The sequence below is a fragment of the Leptonotus elevatus genome, chromosome 8, assembly GCF_054856555.1.
Source record: "Leptonotus elevatus isolate MCC_2025b chromosome 8, RoL_Lele_1.0, whole genome shotgun sequence".
In the NCBI taxonomy this organism is placed as follows: domain Eukaryota; kingdom Metazoa; phylum Chordata; class Actinopteri; order Syngnathiformes; family Syngnathidae; genus Leptonotus; species Leptonotus elevatus.
Genome location: NC_141246.1, coordinates 10,856,792 through 10,878,211, shown reverse-complemented (window position 1 = coordinate 10,878,211; position 21,420 = coordinate 10,856,792). Strand labels below are relative to the sequence as shown.

General features: G+C 39.9%; 3 protein-coding genes across 8 annotated transcripts in view; 1 reads left to right on the top strand and 2 right to left on the bottom strand.

Annotated features, from left to right (window-relative positions):
- Positions 1-194: 194 nt before the first annotated feature.
- Positions 195-8,311, bottom strand: nfam1 (NFAT activating protein with ITAM motif 1). Its single transcript, XM_086082200.1, has 8 exons — positions 3,911-8,311; positions 2,778-3,800; positions 2,550-2,692; positions 2,209-2,478; positions 958-1,079; positions 588-716; positions 410-520; positions 195-330 (listed from the first exon to the last, which is right to left on the bottom strand). The coding sequence occupies exons 2-8, from the start codon at positions 2,804-2,806 to the stop codon at positions 268-270; spliced, it is 867 nt and encodes a 288-aa protein (XP_085938326.1). The 5' UTR covers positions 2,807-3,800; positions 3,911-8,311; the 3' UTR covers positions 195-267.
- Positions 4,850-9,083, top strand: LOC147169727 (uncharacterized). Its single transcript, XM_086082201.1, has 4 exons — positions 4,850-5,054; positions 7,045-7,176; positions 7,254-7,383; positions 8,605-9,083. The coding sequence occupies exons 2-4, from the start codon at positions 7,062-7,064 to the stop codon at positions 8,903-8,905; spliced, it is 546 nt and encodes a 181-aa protein (XP_085938327.1). The 5' UTR covers positions 4,850-5,054; positions 7,045-7,061; the 3' UTR covers positions 8,906-9,083.
- A 3,898-nt stretch (positions 9,084-12,981) lies between these two features.
- Positions 12,982-21,420, bottom strand: part of grin2bb (glutamate receptor, ionotropic, N-methyl D-aspartate 2B, genome duplicate b) — a 95,679-nt gene continuing 87,240 nt past the window's right edge. For all 6 annotated transcript variants that reach the window (XM_086082191.1, XM_086082192.1, XM_086082193.1 and 3 more), the window contains 2 exons: positions 21,172-21,410; positions 12,982-18,613 (listed from right to left, as the gene is read on the bottom strand). In XM_086082191.1, coding sequence (XP_085938317.1) covers positions 16,244-18,613; positions 21,172-21,410 — 2,609 coding nt within the window. In that variant the 3' untranslated portion in view covers positions 12,982-16,243. The remainder of the gene's footprint in view (positions 18,614-21,171; positions 21,411-21,420) is intronic.

The following is a 21,420-nucleotide window of genomic DNA, read 5'->3' as shown; positions in this document are numbered from 1 at the left end:
CAATGTTGTGGAATACATTTCAGCATTTTCTACCTCGCTGGAGTTCATGGAAAATATTGATAATTATAATGATAGTGACATTGTGTAGACAGATTTTGTTGCAATTTTGCCTTTTTATCTGAGGTAAATCTGTAATTTTAGGCTACATATTGATTTTGATAGTTTTCATCAATCAAAATAAATAATGTACATGTCACCTTTACAGTATATACAGTATATAATTTATTTATTTATGGGTTAGGATGTCAGCCTGGGTTGACTCAGGGTTCAGAAATTCTCATAGACAGACTCAAATACTCCTTCCTCTTGTGCTTGTGTGCCGTGTTCACCCTGAGGAGAGAAATGGAAGTTTGTTTATCTTGCCATACATTTCTGAATATATGATAAAGCAGCAAGGGTCAAAACCGACCAGTTTGGGGCCGGTTTTTGGCTTGGGAGGAGGCGTCCTCTGCTGCGAGTCCGTGTCGACAGCTGAGCGGTCCAGCACGTCATAAATGGAGCGAGGTTGTGGCTCAAGACTCTGAAACATTGATTCTTATCCGTCAAAAAGAGATAACAATAATGACATGATGTGCTTCCTTACTTACAGCATAAAGGGATGTGGAAGAAGCTATTATTACACCCGTGCCGTCATCCTCGGGCTTTTCTGCTTGCGTTCGTTCTTTGTTCTGCTTTCGATCGTCGCTTGGATTGCCATTCTCAGGACTTTGTTTTTTCTATAATTTGTAGGGGAAAAAATAGTGATAAAATAAATACATAAATAATTGCAAAGTCACCTTGTAGACCTTTTGAATTTGGACATGTTGACTATTAGTACTGAAATTCAGACGCAATTTTTTGGGCTTTATGGGAGACAATATAAGACAAAACCCTGCTCAGCTGAAACAAACAGTTCCGTTGTTGCGACACGCTGTTAAATAACTTCGAATAATAGATTGCAGGTGAGGCTCATCTTACCCAAGTTCCTCTGAAGACATACACAGAGCTGAGCACACTAAAAACCAGCAACACGCCGCTGAAGAGGGCAACCACAATGAAGTCTGTGTATTCCACCATTGCGAGATCTCTGTAGCCTTCATCTAGAAGAATACAACTTGCATGAACATAAAGTAATATATGCAAATTTAAAAAAACTAAATCAAATGTTTATCAAATGATTGCATGATTTCTATACGTTGCTCATGACATGAAATAATGGACACAATCATGGCCAGCAAGTAAATGAAAAGTGGGAATCCACCCGTTTTTAGCCATCTCATGGGGCGGCCATTTTGTCACTTTTCGTTGACTAAAAATGACATCACTTTTGCTCACAGCTCAGGTAACCAGTCACGGCTCACCTTTGTTGGTCATGTTATGTTCGCAAGCTGAGCCGTGATTGGCTGTTACCTGACCCGTGAGTAACTGTGATGTCATTTTCAGTCGACGGTAAGTGGCAAAATGGCCGCCGCCTGAGATGGATTATAAACGGGTGGATTGTTCTGCTTCATTCATATTCCACAAACGCAATATTTATTAGAATGCCGTGTTAAGACCAACATAGCACATATTTGCCTTTTGACAATGATAAAATCAACAACAACAATTTATTTTAGTCAGTTAAGGCAACAAAAACAAAGTGCAGAGCTACAATGGCTAGAAATAGCCGCCATTTCCACTTTGCTACAACTCTGATTTACTGAACATTGTCAGTCAAGGCGTGACAGGTTAGCTTGTAGAGAGGGATGGAAGACTGCAAATAACTCCAAAAAATCAAAGTATGCGGCTCGAATGTCAGTCTCACTTAGAAATGTTCACAAAAATACCACAACATTGTGTACAACTGGAAAATTCAATTTATAATCAATTATAGCCTGCTGTTAAAAAAAAAACACACACTGTAAAATCTTGACAGAAAGAAACTGTAAATGTAAATAAAATAAAAATCATATTTCTCTGCAGAATTTCCAGATGACAGTGGTATGAACAATGTGAAACGGAAATAAGAAAAGCAATTCAACGCTGTAAAATATCCAAATTACAGTGTCAAATTAACATCGCGACCACGGTCAAAGTTTCTTGAAATGAAATGATAATATTTCCGCATTGTTATTTTTGTGGAGGCACATTGTTTCATACAGCTCTTGTACTTGTATTTTATTGATTTATAATTTCAGTTGCCTCCCATGACAAAAGCGTGCGCATTCTCCATCACCCGTCTGCACTCACCTCTCAGTCGCAGAAACCAGTATGCTTTGGCCGCCTTGTACTGGCAATGATATTCTCCCGAAGTCATCAGCATTTTCAGGTGCAGCGCGGCCTTAGTGGTCACCGCGTGGTCTTGAGTTGCGGCAACTCCGTATTTCAAAATCAGATGCTTGTCAGGGTTGAAGCACGCAACGACGTCTTCATTTTGGTTTGCTGGGACGTTCAGCTCAAAATGAACGTGGAGATCTTCACCCGTGAAAGCCACAAAGACGGTGTTGTGAAATGATAATGCTGTGAGAACAAAGCAAAATATGACATACATGTAAAATATGGTATATTATGTATATTTGTGGGCAGCTTACTCGGACCAGCCTCTGTGCATAAAGGAAGGAGCATTTTGAAAATCCAAATCAGCCTTGGAAAAAGATGGCGATATTGTCGAGGTGCCATATTTTTTAAAAGGTGTTCACGCTCCTCTTGTTCATCGTCTTCTCTGGTGGTTACCCTGTGGTGCGAAACTAACAACTGGGACTTCCTGTTTCTGGGAAATGCACTTCCTCAAAAATATTAGGCGCTCTATGGGAACTCACAAGGGACAGGAAATAGACACAGCCTCCATGATGTCAACTTCGACTTCATGTTACTCGCTAAAATCTGTATCAAGTATAATTTCGAAAACAAGTTTATTTTAAGTACTGTACATGTAATGAGTGAGTCAGTGTGTGTGTGTGTGTGTGTGTGTGTGTGTGTGAGGAATTCCACACAGGTGACAAATAGCCTGTCACTAATGTCGAGCAGCTGAAGATTCCGTCACCACGCGTGAACGTTGGTTCCTTCCTTTTAGTCTTTTTCCTTTCCTCCACTGACACTTTGTTCCTCTTTGGAGTCTGATATTCCACTCGACTTTTTCCACTGGATGTCTTTGTTGGCGGCCAACTCTGATCTCACCTCAGCCTGCACGCCATGAAAACACACATCAAACACAACAATAACATCTGGATGCGCCGTTCGAGGCGAATTAGTCATGCAATTTCAACTGCGCAATATTAAAAACATGAACGCAATGATAAGAGTTGAGAAAAAGGAATCGCATCCATTCTTCCATATCATATAAAGCAGCCAGCACAGAGACTTATTTAATATCAATTATGGCTATCATCACATGTTCCTATTTATCGCCATGGTGAGATTATGTTAACTAAATACACAAAAAGCCACAAAAGAAATAGCAAAAATTCCTTTCGATGCTCACGGAGCTGAAAACGACCCTTTTGGAAGAATATTGTTTTTAGAGAAAATATTGGTTAGATTCCAAATTGTACATTTAATATAAATTATTGAATTGCCTGGCCTATATAAAAATAAGTATTATCTTAAAAAACAAAAAAGTAGTTAGAATATAATGTAGTTGCTTCTCTAAATTGATAGCATTTAGTAATAATAATTGAATTACAAATCTATGTAAACTGTAAACATGTTGGGGGAATGTTGATTCAATTTATTTGATGAGGTCTGGCCCAAAAAAATTAAAAGAAATTAAAAATAAAAAGACTCAAGAGGCAGGCAATCAGGCAGGGAGAGGGCGGCTGGCTGGAGAAGCTTCACGAAGAAAACTGTAGCAAAAAACAAAGGTCCAGAGTAAAACAGGTTACATAAACTTTGTGGGTACATCAGGCATAATGCAAAACTAGTAACAATGGAAGATCTACTGTGTCGTCCTTACGGATGAGATGGAGTTCTCTGGCACCTTGCTGGGCGCAGACCAGGCTTCTTATTGAAAAGGTTGATGAACTAATTGAGCCCAGGTGTGTCCCATCAGCTGCCAGCTACACCCTCCTGCCTGACCTGCCAGGAGGAAAAAAAAAGACCTGCCACGCATAAAAAACAATCACGGCATAAATAGTGATTTAATGTTAATATTTGATATGTCGATATGTGTAACGTAGCGGTCGCCCACCGCCGCCAAGTCCACTTCAAAATAAAAGTCTAACGAGTAATACTGTACAATACATGGACAGCAATAGCTTTTATTTTGAAGTGGACTCTCGCTAGTAATCGTTATGACGGCTAACTTGACTTCGACTGGCCGCACTGACAACGAAAGTGCTGCACGCGTGAATATTTTCACTACGCATGCGTACCAGGCTACAAGCACACCGCGTATGTGCACTAATGTGCACAATTGGTTCTTTTTTTAAATATATATTTTTAATGCTACTCAGGAAATTGAAAAAATAATGGCAAATTTCATCTTGTGTCTGTTGTAGGCGCATTTGGGTCTCTTTACACATTTACAGAGCGGGAGCCACGATATCGCCTTGACAGGCAGCAAAGAATAAACAAATAATCATATGCGGTAAAAAGGGTCGAAATATGGATGATGACTATTAGTATAATTATAGAACATTCATTGAATGCCCTATAAAATATCACATGTTGAACTGTATATATTTAGTTTTAATTCCTAGGGTGGTTATACAATCACATCACCTATAAGTAGCCTACACTACGTTGTTATTATCCATTTCATTGGAATTAAAAGATGAAGTCGGAATAAAATGCAATCAACTGTCAGACGTCCATATTAATTGCAATTGTTTGCTAAAGGATTTTCTGAAAGATTTTAAAGGTGGAGACTGGTGTCTTTTGTGGCTCTGCTCTTCCATACAAGGAGGTGCGCTCGGAGGATGGGCTCAAGTCATGACCGTTACGTGGGGAGCGAGTGAAAGTTGGAGGCCACAGCAGAAGTGTTTTTCAAGCCGCTCAGGAACAGAAAAGAAGGAACGTAATTGAAAGAAAAAGGGAAAACCAAGGAAATAAGCGGTATTTTGATCAAGAATCTTCATGCATCGTAACCCTTTGAAATCGTGAGTATTTTTTGCTTCTTAACAGCATCACAACTCAAATCTCTCTTGGCTGCAGATGTGCTAGATTACATACTGTACAAATGCAGTTATGTATTTATTTATTCACCCACAAGGCAGACATTTCAAGAAGGCAAAGTGGCTGAAGGCGTGACGGTGATGAAACATGTTTTTGCCAGATGTGAAACATGCTGCACCAGATGATTGTTTACCTCTCGTTTTCACGACATTTTCTCTCCCACTTCATGATGTCTATAAATCTCTTATAATACCTAAACAATGAGTCAGTCAGCAGCTTACTATGATCCAGTGTGATTAACACTCATTGTTATGTGGATGCACACAACACATCTCACACAGATTGCAATGATTTCCTTTTCTTTTTTTGGTTGCTGAATTCATCTCCGTGAAATGGGCAAAATATCAGAAACATTCAATTAAAATGTCAGGTAAAAAAAGATTACCTTTATTTGAGAAATTATTTAAAATGTAGTTTGTTCAGTGGATTTTTAAAAATGAATATCTCATTCGTTCACAAAAATGTTCTATTTTAAATATTGCCATGGTCCCAAACGTATATACAACATTCTTTATGTTTTTGTTTTTTTAATGCTAGAGCATACAGCAGGCTTTGATGCAGCCTCTGACCTGAAGAGGTTGCTTAAAGCATTGGTAGTTATTACAAAAAACGGCCAGCAGGTGGCAGACGAGTATAAAAGATCAACGAGGGCCATGTTGCAAAAAAGGTCTTTCCCCCAATGTTTCCAACAGGTTTGTGAATAATGATGACATTTAGCTATATTCAAATGCTAATTACTGCAAAACGAAAAGAGATAAAAGAAGAGACTCGATTCTTTCTTCTGGTAGGTGCCATGTTTTATAGCAATAGAACACAATATTCTATGGGCCTTGCAAAATCAGTCAGTTAAGGACGTTGCTTCAGTGAAAATGGCTGGGAGTGAATGAGTTGAAATAATTATGAAAAGACAAACTTTTTGTCTTACTTTTAATAAAAACAAACTTTATTCTTAAATGTTACTATTAAAAACACACTTCCAATTAAGTGGCAAAACCGGGTGCTGGTTTTATGCTAAGCCGGTTTGTCGGTATCTGCTGAATGTAACTTTGAAAGTAACTTGTAATGTAACTTAAGGCAAGTAATCAGTAAAATAACTAAGCTACTTTTTCAAGTTTTTTTTTTTTTTTAAAGCAAGTAATCATAAAGTAACAAAGTCACTCTTAAAACAGGTAAAGTAATTAAGTTACTTCTTAAGGCAAGTCATCAGTAAAGTAACTACTGTTAGTTACTTTTTTTGGAGCAAGTAATCAGTAAAGTAACAAAGCTATTTTTTAAAGTAAGTAATCGCAAAGTATCTGAGTCACTTTTTCAAAAAGGTAAAGTAACTAAGGAACCTTTTAAACAAGTAATAGGTAAAGTAACTAACACTGCTCCTGTATTGGATCACGTTAATATTGAGTTGCTGTGCCTTGTGGGAATTTTGTGCATCTTGTGGGAAGTGATTATTTTCATTAAAGGTGCATTGTGCCGTGTAAAAAGGTAATATTAAAGCTTTTTCTGCATCATGCATGCTCCACCGATGCCCAGATGAGTACGAAGTACTGCACCTATCAGCTTTTATCTTCCCTTTATAGTAGAGTGTGCGGAGTTTTTCTTACCTCATTTGAAGTCATGTCTTCGTTTGTCAGCTGTGGATGTCGCTTTAAGATCGTGCACGTACCCACACGCGCACCATGAACGAGCCTGACACAGATGCTGCAGTTACGCTTTGGGCCAGAGGTGGCAGTCGCGAGTATAAAAAGTGACAAACTGCACAAAGATCATTTAAGGCCAAACTTCAATTTGCAAAGATAGAACCTCAAATTGACCCGCTCTAATAGATGCCATGCTCCAATTAAAATTTTAAATATTGTATTATTAAACAACGCAATGCCGCATATGAACGTTCGGCACTTTTGCTTTCATCTCTCTAAGTGTTCTCTCTGCTGGTCATGAATCCTCACTTGCTGTTGATGGTGCTGGCGGCGGTCGTCGTGGCAACAGGGGCCCATTCAAATGATGAAGAGAACAAACTGGAGTATGGACACTGGAACTACAGAGAAGGAGGTAGAATGTCTCCGAAACAAGTTCGATTGAGCGCTTTCAGTGTGATGTCGTCCTCTTGAAGTGTGCGTTTGTGTCAGCCGACAGAGCTAATGTAACGTCAGTGCGCAGTTTGACCAAAGTTTTGGATGCGTGGGGGAAAGGTATTTTCAAGGAAATCAAGACTTTGCTGCATTCCAAACCCAACACGCTGCTCCCTGACTACTCCAGGTAAGGAGTCAAGAATCTCTCAAAATCTCAGTCCTAATTGAGAAACTTCACCAGCAATCACTCAACCAAACTTTTACTGAAATCAACATGGGATTTTACAGTAATTGATTTTGTGAGCGTGTTTGAGTCAAGAAATAACATATTAGAAAAGCGGCTGAGGCCCTCCTGTGTGGCGTTTGCATGTTCCTGCTGTTCATGTGTGGGTTTTCTTCGAGTACGCCAGTTTCCTCCCACATTCCAAACAAATGTCTGTTAGGTAAGATGGCTCTATTTTTGTGTTTGGCGCATATCTGCGCAGAGGCAGGTTAGACCCAATGTTGGTAATTTCACAGACATGTGCCGGTTGGCGTATCTGCGAGGAGGGCTGCGCCGCTGTGGGAGTGGTCACAGCCGACTTAAAACTTGGCCACATATATATGAAGGAAATACGTCTGAGATTGACTACACTTTGGCCTAGCTCAATTTCTGCCCACTTTTCTCAAATCAAACCCTTAGAGCAACTATTGTTAAAACTCATTCGCTGCCATTGACGGCTATAGACGTCAAAAATTCATTTTTATTATTTCTATTAGTTTAACAATTTTTGCCACTTTTGTTAACAAGTGTATGAAAACCTAGATTTTTGACAAATTTTGATCGCCTGATTTTTAACAATCTTTTTTTTCAAAGAAGAAAATATTATTAAAAATTAGGGGCATCAGGTGATTAAAAATTTTAATTGTAATTAATCACATCACTTTACTAGTTAACTCACGATTTAAAAAAAAAGAAGAAAATATTATTAAAAATTAGGGGCGTCAGGTGATATTTTTTTTTATTGTATTTAATCGCATGACTTCACGATGAATAACAAATTTTATATCTGTTCTAAATGTGCAAAAAAAATCTAGGTTTTCATACTCTTGTTAACTAAAGTGGAAAAAAAAGAATTAGAATAGAATAGAATTAGTTCAAATTAATTTTTGACATCTATAGGCGTCAATGGCAGTGAATGAGTTAAAATCCATAAAGCATGTAACCCATCAATGTTCGTGATATGTCATCTATCCATCCATTTTCTATATCGCTTGTCCTCATCAACGTTGGAGCTTGGACCCACAATTAAGAACGGTCACCAGTAAATAACATACATTACCATAATGACCTCTCAACATTTCACTTTGTACAATCATAATAATAAAAATAAAAGTCCAAAGTGAACCTCGTCCTTTTCTCCTGCAGGGTGCGTCCTCTATCCGAAACCATCAACGACCTGTTCAGAGAAGTCTCCATGCTGCATCAGCGTATCACAGAGCTCTCCCATCGCCTAGCAACCGTGGAACCGTTCTTCCGTCGCCATGGCTACCGTAAGGACAGGCTCGGGGATGACCCGTCTTTGGCACGTCAGAGCCTGACAGGTGAGGAGGCGAGCCTGGCCCGCTACAAAACAAGCGCATGGGTGAGGGCCAGCCCGAAGAGGTCGAGCCGGCTGGTGAGGAGGCGGCGGGTGAAGGTGTTGAGGAACGTGCGCAGGGACGGCTGAGTTTGAGATTTGACTCATATGTTTTACTTTTGTTATTATTTCATTTATTATTATTATTATAATACAATTATTGCACCTGCTCATGCTGCAAAATAAATGATCTCTTTGATATAATTTCTACCTTGATTTCTACTGCATACTGGAATTGAAATCCACATAATAAACATTTTGAACTGTCTACTTTTGTGGTTGCTCATGTTTTGAGAGAGGATTTAAAAAAAAAAAGTTAACTCCATCACAATGCAGTTTAGCATTATTTTACTTTGTTAGTTTGAAATCAGTTGGTAAAAGAATTAAGATCTCTGAGAATAAATTAATTAATCTGGATATACTTAATTTTCATATCCATGAGTCTGCATATTAAAAGGAACAATTATGACACATATTGCACATATTAATATGCAATAATGTAATTGACGGACTGCTTTTTGTATGTGACAGTGTAAATAAATTTAACCAAAATTATATTAAGTGTTTTACTAATGCGGCTGTGGTACATGTAACACGGGCATTAGGGGAAAACAAAGTCATTTAACTACCCCGTCAAGGCCTTTCCAAATTGGATGAATGAAAATTAAATAAAACGCAATGAAATAAAATATATAAAAATAAAACATTTTTTAAAAGACCTGCAATTGGCAGGTGGGCCCCCCCCCCCCCAAAAAAAAAACATTACAAAAAAGTAAAGAAGCCATTTAACTGCCTGGTCAAGATTTCCTTAATTATTATTTTTTTGGGGCAACATTGATCACATTTTTTTTAAATCACTTACAGTATTGTGCTACAAACCTTTAAAGAAACACAATTAAATAAAAGTGATATTTAACTAGCAAAGCTGTCTCAAAGAGATAGGCATTATATATTTTTTGCAAAACTTTAATCTTAGTATATGTTTTTGCATCCTACTCTACTGCTAAAATAACAAATTAGATACAAGAAGAAACCTAAAAGAGATGATTTAACCGATGAGTCCAGATTGCAGCCTTTGCTGTACCACATTTGGCCACAAGGTGGCAGCGATTACTTTGATCTAAATCCCAAACAGCGGCAAATACATTTTTAAACCAGGCAAGATTGTACTACATGAGTTATTTCAACTGCTTTGGAATAAGACACGTGATAATAACTTAACAAGAATTATGTCGACATCTTATCTTAATACATGTTGTATTTTAAACTATATTCAGCGAGTGCCTATTTTGTGTTCATGTGTCTTGTCAATTACAGGCAAAAAGCAAAAAAATATACTGTGCGGACGTAGCCTGATTTTTTGAAGCAGTGATGGAAATTAGTCACATATAAAGTTGATATATAGTATATTAACTAAACCCTAAACTTAATTGCTCAGTCAGTGACAGAGTCCCGTCCACTAACCGCGATATTCAGGGATTAGCTTGCGTTTGCAGATGCGAAGTTTGGGTTGTTGGCTGCGGTCAAGTTGAACTACCTGCAGCACATTCTGCGGATGCTGCTCCTTCCTGGCCACTCCAACAAAATCAGATGTGAGCTTGAAGCCACGCCTCGGCACACGTTATGATGCAACCATTTTAAAAATAGGATTGTTAACTAACTAACTAACTAACTAACTAACTGTGGTTAGCAAACCTTTGCTAGCTTAGTTAGCTTTATGTAATAAACACAAAATAACTATATAAACCTAAATGTCTGTCAAAGTAGAAAAAAACAACAACAACAAAAAACAAACAAACAAATTGGGTCATTACGAGTAGCCATTCTGTGCCATTTTAGCTATGAAACGGTTTGGTTTCCATTAACAGTCAATAATTTATCATTTAATATGAACCAGGGTTTATTATACTGTGAGAAAAACCTACTGTTCCATCTTAACATGTCATGATGTAACCATTTTTAGAATAACTAAACTAACTTTGTTTAACTAGCCTAACTGTGGTTAGCAAACGTTTGCTAGCTGATGTTATGACTAAAAGTAAAAAACAAAAACACACTCAACAGATATGATAGTAAAATGTAATAAAGACTATACCTACCCAACTGAAACAATGAAGGTCACTTCAGTTTCTTGAAAAGCAGTCTTTTGTTTTACCTCACATCGTTTTTGGTATCCAATGACCACAATTTACTATATGGTGGCACTCCTAAACCATCATATATTGGAGAAATATTTAGCATTTGTAACTTCTAGATATATTGGAACACTTTTGGCTGCCAGTGATGTAAAAAAATAAAAATAATTATATATATATACATATATATATATATATATACACATGTATATATATACATATATATATACATACATATATATATATATATATACATACATATATATGTATATATATATATATATATATATATATACATACATATATATGTATATATATATACATACATATATACATACATATATATGTATATATATATATATACATATATACATACATATATATGTATATATATATACATACATATATATGTGTATATATATATATATATATATACACATACATATATATGTATATATATATATATATATATATACGTATATATATACATACGTATATATATATATATACGTATATATATATATATATATACATATATATATATATACACACATATATACACACACATATATATATATATATATATACACACATATATACACACACATATATATATATATATATATATATATATATATATATATATATATATATATATATATATATATATATATATATATATATATATATATATATATATATATATATATATATATATGTTTTTAAATGACTGTGTTCCTATAGCTTGAAGGCTTCATAAAAGTTTTTGCGGCAACCCTTTCTCCTCATACCTCCACATTTCCACTTGTTGCCCATTCCTTAAGCTTTACTTTCTTTTTAAAATCGACCCTTTCTACGCTACACTTCCTCATGCATTAACCCGTACATGCAGCATCCTCGCGTAGCACCCTCTCCTCCTCCTCCTCCTCCTCCTCCTCCTCTTCCTCCTCCTCTCTCTCTCTCTCCTGTGCACGCTGTCACATGTGGGCGTTAAGATCAGGCTGTGCTTTCCATTTTGGTTTTGCTATTGTCAATGCATTGTTGCATCCGATCCAGTTAAGATGCTGTGGGAATACTGTTTAAATCTCTATTTCTCTCCACCAACCCTCCACCCCTTCTCCACTGCCATCTTTGGAAAAAGAGCCAGTTGCTAGGTAACAGTTAATTGTCAAGAAGTAGTTACATGTGTTGCAATGCACGCCGAGCTTGTCGGCCTGATGATGTTGGGAGAGAACAAGTGAGTAGAATAAGACGCTGATTGTTACTTCAAAAAAAAAAAAAAAACAAGATGTGAACTGGTGATAGGGGATTAGTTCAGTGAGCGTGTCGGGTGCCAGAAGATGTAAAGATCTGCCCACATAAGGCAGGCAGGCACTGGTACATATTAAAACCTGCTGCTTCTTTATATATCCCCTGTTGCTGGACAAGGTTTTCAGAAGAGAGCATATCTGAGGAACAAGGGGGTGTTTTTGGAGCGCTTTGATCTGAGCATCCTATGCGTAATGTAGCATTCATTAACAATTCGGAAACCTACTGTATTCTTCAGGTGTAAAAACTCATATCTATATCTTTAGATGACCAGCAAAATAACCCTACTCATTTCCGGGAGAAACACTTCCTGGAGTTGTTTCAATGTCCAAATAGGAGTTAGCATCTAGTCAGTTAGCATCTTAGCTTAAATATGAACACATTCATCTCTCATTCCAATTCAAATAAATGAAGCGGCGGTGTCTCTGAAAATCTGAAGAATTTCCTCGCTAGAAAAATTGCTGCCAAATTCCCAAATGTACTAAAATTAAGATGCCGTTTTTTTAAATTATTTTTTTCCAACCAAAGTACTGTACACTGTATTATCTAAACAATAATGCAGTTTTGAATATCACATCTGAAATTTTACTTACTTATTACTGTCAACCAAGATATTGTAGACACATCCAAATCAACAAAACAACGGCTCCACCAGAAGAAAATGTCCTTTGTCCAGACCCCAGACCTAAACCCAATAGAAAATAAGGTTATGACAAGCATGTGTGAGATTTCATTTTCTTTTTTATTAATACTCAACACTTTTATTCCAAAGAGACAGAAGAATAATATTTCTCAGCACTTATTTGCACATCAACTGTGTGTGTTTTAATCTCGTTTGTTCAAATATTACTAAATATTCCATCAAATCTGAAATACTTTCTTCACACAAGTAATTCATTTGCATACAAAAAAGTGAGGGTGAACAAGATTTGGAGTCGTATGTACATTTTTCACAATCTGTACAGCTCTGGGATGGCGTTTGATCGTCTGAGGCCCAAACTGAAGAGGAACAAAAGAGGAACGACATTGTGCTTGGCATGGAGCAGTCGGTGCCGACGTTTCTCCAGAAACCCGAGGTCTCTCGTGGATCAGGTCAAAACAAAACCCAGCAGACGTGTCATTAGAAACAATTGCACATCCTGAAGAGGTTACAAAACAATTTTGTAAGGGGCACCTACGAATCCAAAATTTATCCCAAATAGACCTTTTTCTCTGCCATTTATACAGTATTTTTTTTTTTATATATCAAAAATCCATGAGTGTTTCTATTTACATGGAGTTGTATAGTACATATAAAAGAAGTGTGTATTCCTCACTCACGCTGTGTCGCGCACACACAGAGGTAATCAAGCGTACAAATTCAGGCACGTACGACAACAGAAATCATGTACTGAGATTGTTTTGTTTTTTTTTAAAAAGGAGAAAAAGAGGAAAAGTATGAAAAAGGCTTCTTCAGTGACTGTGAGCAAAACCTCCAACTTGTTCAAGAACATTTAGCCAACACCGACCGTGAATCATTGGATGTTTTGGTGACTTGGCAGTATTCACTTTTGATTTTGGCGTGTTAAGATTGGTGTTTTTCTCTTGCAAGGACAAGCACGCGCGCGCACACACACACACACCTGCACTAACACCGATCAGTACCAATGACATCTCGAAAAGGTAAGCTTTGAAAAAACACCCAGTTGTTGGGCTTAAAGTTAAAATTGTAAACGCAGAAAGAAAGAAAAGCATATGCATGCAAACGCTTATTATCATACATACTGAATTGTCAAACCAAGTTTGATAAAGTTTCTCTCAATTTTTAAACGGGGTGAACGGGAAACCGTTCACTCTATTGCAGGGCTGGCCAAGTCCGGTCCTCGAGAGCCCCTATCCAGCCTGTTTTCCATGTTTCTCTCCACTAACACACCTGATTCACGATCAGGATCGTTATCGGGCTTCTGCAAAGCGTGCCGATGAGCTGATCATTAGATTCAGCTGCACTGAAGGAGGGAGACATGGAAAACAGGCTGGATAGGGGCTCTCTCGTATGCTCCGTATTCTCCCGTGTTTGTGGAATATGAGTTAAGCAGCAAAATCCAGCTGTTTATATCCATCTCAGGGGGCGGCCATTTTGCTGTCGACTAAAGATGACATCAATGTTGCACACAGCTCAGCTTCAGAAAACAGTCGAGCAGTCATTGGTCGTTGCCGTAGCCCTGAGCAACTGTGATGTCATCTTAAGTCGGCAACAAGTGGCAAAATGGCCGCCCCCCGAGATGGATACAAATGGCTGGATTGTGCTTCATAACTCATATTCCACAAATGTAATATTAATCAGAATGTCATGTTTAGTCACATATAACATATTACTGTCAATAAATGTTTAAGGCTGACTTCTACTTTAATTTGTCAAGATTGTATTATTTATTCCCCAAAAATTTGATGGATTGACTGCTTTACAGTTTTCTCAGGAAGATGGATTAGATCCATATTTGGAGTATTGCTCTTTTCCTGTAACTTGAAAAGAACTTATTTGACCAAAATGTCAACCTATGCCTTAAAATTGCGGATAACAGTTTATAGCTGTACTCTGTGTTCAGATTTTAATCCCATTAAAAAAAAAAAAAAATGAAAATAACATTCAAATATTTGTTATTCCTGTGTTGATCATTTAGGACTCAACGTAATTGTTGACATTATCTTTCCAAAAAGAGTGTTCTACTCATTATGTTAATTCACTCAAACGTGACCACAAAATAGTAGGCCTTGTTATAGCCTTAATAAATAAAATGAAATGAACATGCAGAGCTGTTCACTCGGAGCCTATTTGGCAACAATCAGTTATGCTCCTCAAATTAATTTGATGGGAAAAACATGGTCAATAAATGTGTCAGTTTTTGCAGCAGAGAGGAATGTTTATTTTTTCGGACACACTGGCTCATAAATTATAACTACCATTTGATTGTTTTGGAGGGTGAGTGTAAAAATCCAAGCTTCCGCTCCTGCAACATTTCTCTGTTTTTTTTTTTTTTTTTAAAACATCTGACATCTTAGTGTTGCCTGAAAGTTTGCCATCGTCACAACTTTCTTTAAAACGCAACTTTTGTGATAAGTTCCAGCAGATTTTTGCCCTGAAATGAAGGAAGCAATTGTCTGGAGGCGAAAAATTAACATTAATCCTTTAAGGCACATCCAGCTGGAAATGTGAGACCCTTTTGGTGCTGCTGAGCACAACTCAAGCAAGCCAGATGGAAGGGCAAATCAGTATGATGATATCGGCTTCAGCAGTTGAAAAAAAGACTTTGGGAAAAAAAGTAAGCCAATAAGTACATTGTACTTAGCAAGTCATGCCTTTTTGTCACATACACGTCACAATACTCGAACATTTTTCAAAAGTAAATAAATAAATCAAATATGAAGAAATAATTCATTGCAAAGAAGAATCCAAAATGACAGGAGCCCCCCCCAAATTTTCAAAGTGGTCCACAAGTCTCCTGTGAAGTTGGAAAGCTAAGAAACAATCAACATCATACAAACACTACTTGAATAAATAAAATTGGAAAACAAACCAATCATCTTGAAACACTTGAGTAATATTCAGTAATAATATTAACACTATTGGTACAATTATTGTTAATTTACCCTGTTACTTCAGCAGTGTTGATTTCTCATTCATGATTGTAATACCGTTGTGAAAGAAAAAAGTTGTCTTGGAACAATGAGCTTATAAAGAGAGCAGGGCACGTCCCCCTCCTCCGTCTGTCTTTCCCTACCTCCTTCCCAGCACCACAATCCTCACTTGCCGTTCGGCTTTGAGCGGCCGTCGCGCATCGTCCAGATTGTTGCGATTAGCGGCGTGAAAACGAAACCCACTCGTGTCATCACATTCTCTTCGCACAAAGAGGCCATTGCACTGCACTGTTTTTTTTGTTTTTGTTCCGTGTGTTTTTCCAGTTTTCCTCATTTGTCTTCACCCCCTTTGTGGCTTCTCTTCTCCCCTTCAGACGTCCGACTCTATGCTGGAAAGCTTTTCATAGACGTGTCCGTTGCTCGCACCATTGAAGGGTCTTTGCCCCAACCCTAACGTGTCCCGGCTGCCAGGCATGAGCTTGTTGACCCCCAGGTGGTTGCCCATGGGACCGCCCACCCCGCCCAGACACAGATCTTTGGGGAACCGGGGGGCCACATTGGACATCACCCCAGCCGTGGCCGACGCAGGCAAATAAGAAGCGGCCCCCGTGGAGCCCCGGAAGTCCCCTCCTCCTCGGCTGTTGTTGAGTAGCTGCTGCTGCTGTTGCTGCGTCTGTGGCTTTTTCATGTAGTACGGTTTGGCACCGTGTAAAAGACACTGGTCATCGCCGAAGGTTGGGATGAAGGGGTTCTGGTTCACCTTATCTGGGTAGAGAGATTTAGACAAGGAGTAAGTCCCGGCGCCTCTGCCACTACCACCACCACCGCCACTCCCACCTCCCATCATAGCCCTGTCCCTGTCTCTTAGGTCTCGCTCGCCCACGGACCGCCGATGCAACCCACCTTCGCCTCCGCGAAACAAACTAAAGGAGGAGCCTCCTTTAGCCCGGTCTCCGCCTATCCCGCCAAACATGGGAGACTCTCGCTCTCCTGCGTACCTCTCAAACATCTGAGCATAAGGACTGGGGCCTTCCATGTAGCGGTCTTTGTCTTTAAGGCTCACGCTTCGGGGCTGGGCAAACTGACCCCCAACGCCTCCGCCAACCCCTCCCATGCGGCCTGACCCCTCCCTCTGCAGGTCTACGAATGTGTCATAAGAATGCTGCCTCCGTAAGACCCTCCCACCCGGCCCGAGCTTCCTGCTCTGAGTCGGCGTTTGGCCTGCTCCCATGTTGCTCTTGCCAGCAGCAAACACTACGTTGTTATCCTCGCTGATGTTGTAGAGGTTGCTCGGCTGAATCTTACACGAGTCGCAGCGCTTGCAGCTAGCGGAGTTGGGGCGAACGCCGCTCGCCCCAATTCCACTAGCTGGGCACGAGCCGCCTACACCTCCGCTGTGGTGACACACGCTGTGGCAGTTACGACACTCCCAGTCACCTCCGGCTATGCCGCCTCCTCCCAGTCCGGAAACGCCCTTCTCCCAGCAGGTGTGGGCCTGCTGACCGGCTGTCACGGAGCCAAGCCCGCCTTTCGAGTCCTGCTTCTTGCTTTTACCTTTGAGAAAGTCTTCCACGGGAACTAAGCTTTTACAGATACCACCACCGCTACCGACGCCCACACCACTTCCTCCACTTCCACCCTCTTGCTCCCACTTGCCCTCCTTAGAGCGGAATTGGTCCGCGTAGAATTCCCTCAAGTTCTCTTTGTCTTTGCGGAATGAGTAAGGCGAAGCGTTACCCCCTCCTCGCTTCCGCTCCAGGGGAGGTGAGATGGTGCGGTGTGCCAAGGGCCCGTGAGGGAAGTGGTGGTGGACGGTGTGGTGGTGGGGTCTCCTCCTGAAGCCGCTCAGCTCTATCTCGTCCTGCTCCCGTCTGCACTTGGCAGAGGCCGGCCTCTTTTTCAGGCTGTCCCTGTACTGTTTATGCCGCTTGGCGTTGCCCTCCAGGTTGCCGTAGGTGACGGTGTGAGTGGAGATATCCGACACGTCGGAGCGGATGTTTCCATCATCACCCCCTGAGCCTCCCCCGCCCCCGCCTGCCCCGCAGTACCTCTCGTGACCCCCGATGAGCCCTGTGCTGGATGCGCCTCCTTTGAACGAAAACCTGCCATACACATTGCTTCCCTTGAACCCAACTTGGTTGGAATCCGCGGAGGGGTGACCTGCAATCAGGTCGAACTTATTGGTATTCCTGTGAGTCATGGAGGGGCGGGGCTGGGTGGTGAAGATGGGTGCTACTCCTCCCCCTAAACTTTCGCAATCGAACATGCCCCCTTCCAATGAGCTAGCGCTGCCTAAGCTACGCGGCCTATTAGGCGGGGGGCCGGACATACCCAAAGCCGAGGCTGGGTGGTGGTGCCGGTAATCGTCCTGGTACAAGTTGTTGTCCTTCAGGGGCAAGTTCCCAAAAGTCCTCTCCACCTCGCTGATGTAGTCAGTGAACATGTTGTCCTCTTGTATGTAGGGTGGTGCTGGCTTGCAGTCTGCTGGATGCCCTACCAGGCTGCGTCGGTGCTCCTGAAGGTCATAGATGGCCGATTCACGGCCACCGTGGTTGTACTCCAGGGCCGCGTGCGGCGAGCCATTAATACCTGGCACTGCAGTCATGTCTTTGGCAGTGCGGAGCAACCTCAAGATGTTCGAGTGGGTATTGTTCATGTTCTTCTTTATGCTTGATGAAGGCGAGTCTATGGTTGATTTGTTTTCCTCAATTTGTACTCCATGTATGCAGCTGTAGATACCCTGGAGTATTGGAATTGGAGATGAGCAGGCAGGTAAAGGGAAGGGAGGCAGGAAGGGTAAGAGAGATGAAGTGGAAGGAGAAGGAAGAAAAGTGAGAACAATATAAGGTATGGAAAATAGAGTCCAGTACCAAAAACTTCATCATTTAGACAGGGATTAGTGAAAGTGCCTGTCTTGACTGCTTGGTTAAATCCTAATTCCTAAGAAGTGCAAGCAGTTGAGAGTGAAGTCAAGTGTATGAGAGAATTGGTAGCTCTGCCGGGACCATTTTTGCATAAAAAAATCAAAAACACGGTCGCAGTAATCACAGACCGTTTTGGTCAAATAGCAGCTGTTGTGGATGTGGATGTCTTTACAAGGGACGTCGCCCACTACTGGCCCGGCATGCATCTTACAACATTTACCGGCAAACTTCACTTTGACAATTTGTTGTCTGCATGCAAACAGTTTGAAAATGTTTTTTTATTGTCCTGTTAACTAGTCATATTTGGGGAGATAGTCAAATCTGAGCGGTCAAATGCTGGCAAACCACAAGTCAGAACCAAACATCTTTGCTCAAAGGCATTTCATTTGTGAGTGAGCTATTGTAGGCTACAGGATGTACAGTATAGTCTACATCAATCAGGAATACCTGACAGCAGCACAGTTTTCTTTATTCTTCTTGTGTGTGTTTTATATCGGCTTCTGGGTGCTTGGGTGAACGACAGCTGCTGCAGTGGGAATGTTTGATCGGATCTCACTACATATAGAGCTACTATGGCTGCTCTGAAATGTAACAGAATAGAGGCTACTGGCACACCGGGGTCTTTTCCTGCCTACTCTTTGTCCTGCTACTAATTCTATTTTTCATCCTTTATCATTTTTGTCAGAAGCATTAACTCAGATATGGATGAAGATTATTTTAAATACAGTACAATGTTTATCAAATGGGTATTAGCATGCTGAACCACTAAAAATCAAATCATAGATAAAAGACCTAACCATGCACTACTTGAAAAATATCCCACTTCAAAAAGAAAAAGGCAGATTTGAGGCTTCACACTTCACATGGCCACCAGACAAAAGAAAGTGTCCAAGTGCTCAACGCCAGTTCTGACTTGTTCGGCCATTATCAGGTCAGTGTGAGTGGGTGTTAAACAAAATGACAATTAAAAACGACTTTGGCTTGCACACAAACAGATGAACACTGGTGGCTTTTTGTTTGACAAATGTGAGCTGAGAACATTTACGTGCAACAACCGGATCGCCGAAAAGGTAACATTATGCTAATGAAATACCCCTCAAATGGCTATTTCTGGAGAACGGAACAGCCTGCAATAACACTAAGACACCTTGTTAAATGACTCGTCAAAGAAACACTGTAAAGTACTCTCAACTCTTGCGGCAGACTTTTAGATCACTAGCTGCAAACGTGTCACATTAAGAGTCCATTTTGTTTCAATGTTTACTTGATAAACAGTTCTTTTCTGTCATGACCAGAATGACCTGGACTTCTTTGTTGTCTTAGCACTGGTGGTGTTTTTTTTAATTCAATAATATGTGTAGTGCTCATATAGAGACGTGAATTTTTTCTTGGATTCTCTAACTTCTTGTGAGAAAGAAACATAAATCTGAATTTAATAATAAAACTGCAATAGCACTAAGTACAGCACAAACATGCATTTCGACAATTAGAATTTCTTAAATAATTGGCAAGCGGTTAAGAATATGGATGGATGTTGTTATATTTAAAGTTTATCAGTGCTTTTTAAAGAATTTTTCAGGTTCTATATATATTTTTTTTTACTCTCATGCATTTCAATTGATGTCAATTATACGTGGGTTTTTGCTATTCATATAGGCTGGGACAGTCCCTTTTTTCCGCAAATGGTAGCGGTCTGTAGAATATATATATTTTTAAATTAGACTAAATTGGATTTAGTTATAAAAGTAAATAAATGGATATATTATTAATTTGTTACTATCGATTATCATTATTTTTCAAAATTGCTGAAAAATCCTGATCGCCTAATTTGCATATGTTTTTGTTTGTGCGGTTCATCAGAGAGATTCGTAGATGGCAAGTCAACGTAACTACTCGCGACATTTGACTCAATTTTACCAATCAAATGGAGACAGGAAGTCACATGAACATTAGGATTCTGTGTTAGTGTGATGTTCAATTGGGTTAAGATACACCAAAAAAGGGAAAAGGTATCCTATTGGGATTGCGGTACTTTTACCATATTCTCTCCAAGTGGTAGAGTTCAGTTTGACAGCGTCAGACAAATTTTGTCTAAATCATTAGACGACAGTGCTGCAATTGGTAGCCAATTCAAAGGGTACAGGATATTTTGTGACTATTTATGATGAAACTATGCAAACCACACTCAACAGAGCTGTACTGAGATGTGTTCTATCAACTCAATGAATTCCTGGCAGTAAAACCTGGTGAGTCATTGCATTGCCCTGAGTGACTTGTTCCATCTCACCAGCAGTCAGTAATCTCCACACAACCATTTCTGGCCTCTCACTGCCAGGTCGAGGTCAAATCCAAAATAACGCACACGTACACTCACCCTGCTAATAGAGAAGGTGGCCCCGGGCTTTCCGGAACACACGCCCATGAAGCAGAAGCGCAGCTGCCAGTAGAACCAATGTTCACAGATGAAGGTGATAAGTGACAGAACCATGGCAGCCCCGAGCATGTAGAAGACCCCCGCCATGTTGTCCACATCCAGCTGACTGCTCATAACCTCGTTCTTCTCATTGTGGCAGATACCTGTCAGCCATAAAGCCTCAAACTCCTCCATCTCACCTGGAGGAAG